Genomic DNA, 776 nt, shown 5'->3' with positions numbered 1-776 from the left:
GGGGGTGCGTGCGGTTCCCCCCTCAGCATTGCCCAGCGGCGCAGGCAACGGCAGCTGCCAGTAGCAGCAGCAGCAGCAGCAGAGGTGGGGAACGCACCCACACAGTGGCAGTGTCGCTGCTGTCCCTCCTGCCGGTGTGTGTTTTGTGGTGGGTCTTCGTGTGGGGGATGCCGCCACCCGCTGTATTCGATTTGGCACCAGGAGCAGCGTGTGCAGCCTGCTCGCCCGCGTTGTGTCTGCCCGGAGTTTGGGTGCCACCGGTGGCGGCGGTCAAGGTGCTGTTACGTGGCACTTCCGCCCTGCGCACAGGCTGGCCACTCCCATGCCCAGATGCCCCGCTTGCACTCTGTTGGCCCGCTTCCCCCCCACCGGCCGGCCCTCCGTTGACCGGGCGCTGCGAGGCAGACGTTGGCTCCACACGGTCCGCGGGGGCCGCACCAGGGACACCACCGCGAACAGCGGCACCGCCGCCGGCAAAGTGGGAAAAAGCAGGAGCACTGGGGGTGTGCTGAGCCTGAGCGGGAGTACGACCAACGTTATTGGAAAATGCGGGGCGTGGCGATTCCCCAAGAGAAACACCAACTCCGGCGGACTCACAGGCAGTCCCTGCGGGGGAGGAATGCAGTCCAGAGACACAAGGCGAAGGTGAGTCCTTGAGGGCACCCGCGCCACACGGCGCAGGACTGGTGGCAGCACAATTGCGGGGACAGTCCGGTGCTTTGCAAGGAACACCGAGAGAAGACTGAGAATGTACGGCGCCAGGACTCAACGCTCCA

The 776-nt window shown here is 66.0% G+C and overlaps 1 protein-coding gene across 1 annotated transcript; it reads right to left on the bottom strand.

The window, feature by feature from the left end:
* Positions 1–22: 22 nt before the first annotated feature.
* Positions 23–776, bottom strand: TraAM80_10588 (uncharacterized protein; the record flags this gene model as incomplete). The annotated part of the gene is made up of 1 exon (XM_029387200.1): positions 23–776. A coding segment is annotated over one exon (754 nt), but the record flags the coding sequence as incomplete, so codon positions are not given.

The sequence above is a fragment of the Trypanosoma rangeli genome (assembly GCF_003719475.1).
Source record: "Trypanosoma rangeli strain AM80 chromosome Unknown Tra_15.4_contig_01074, whole genome shotgun sequence".
Lineage (NCBI taxonomy): Eukaryota > Euglenozoa > Kinetoplastea > Trypanosomatida > Trypanosomatidae > Trypanosoma > Trypanosoma rangeli.
This window is presented reverse-complemented; position numbering and strand designations above follow the sequence as displayed.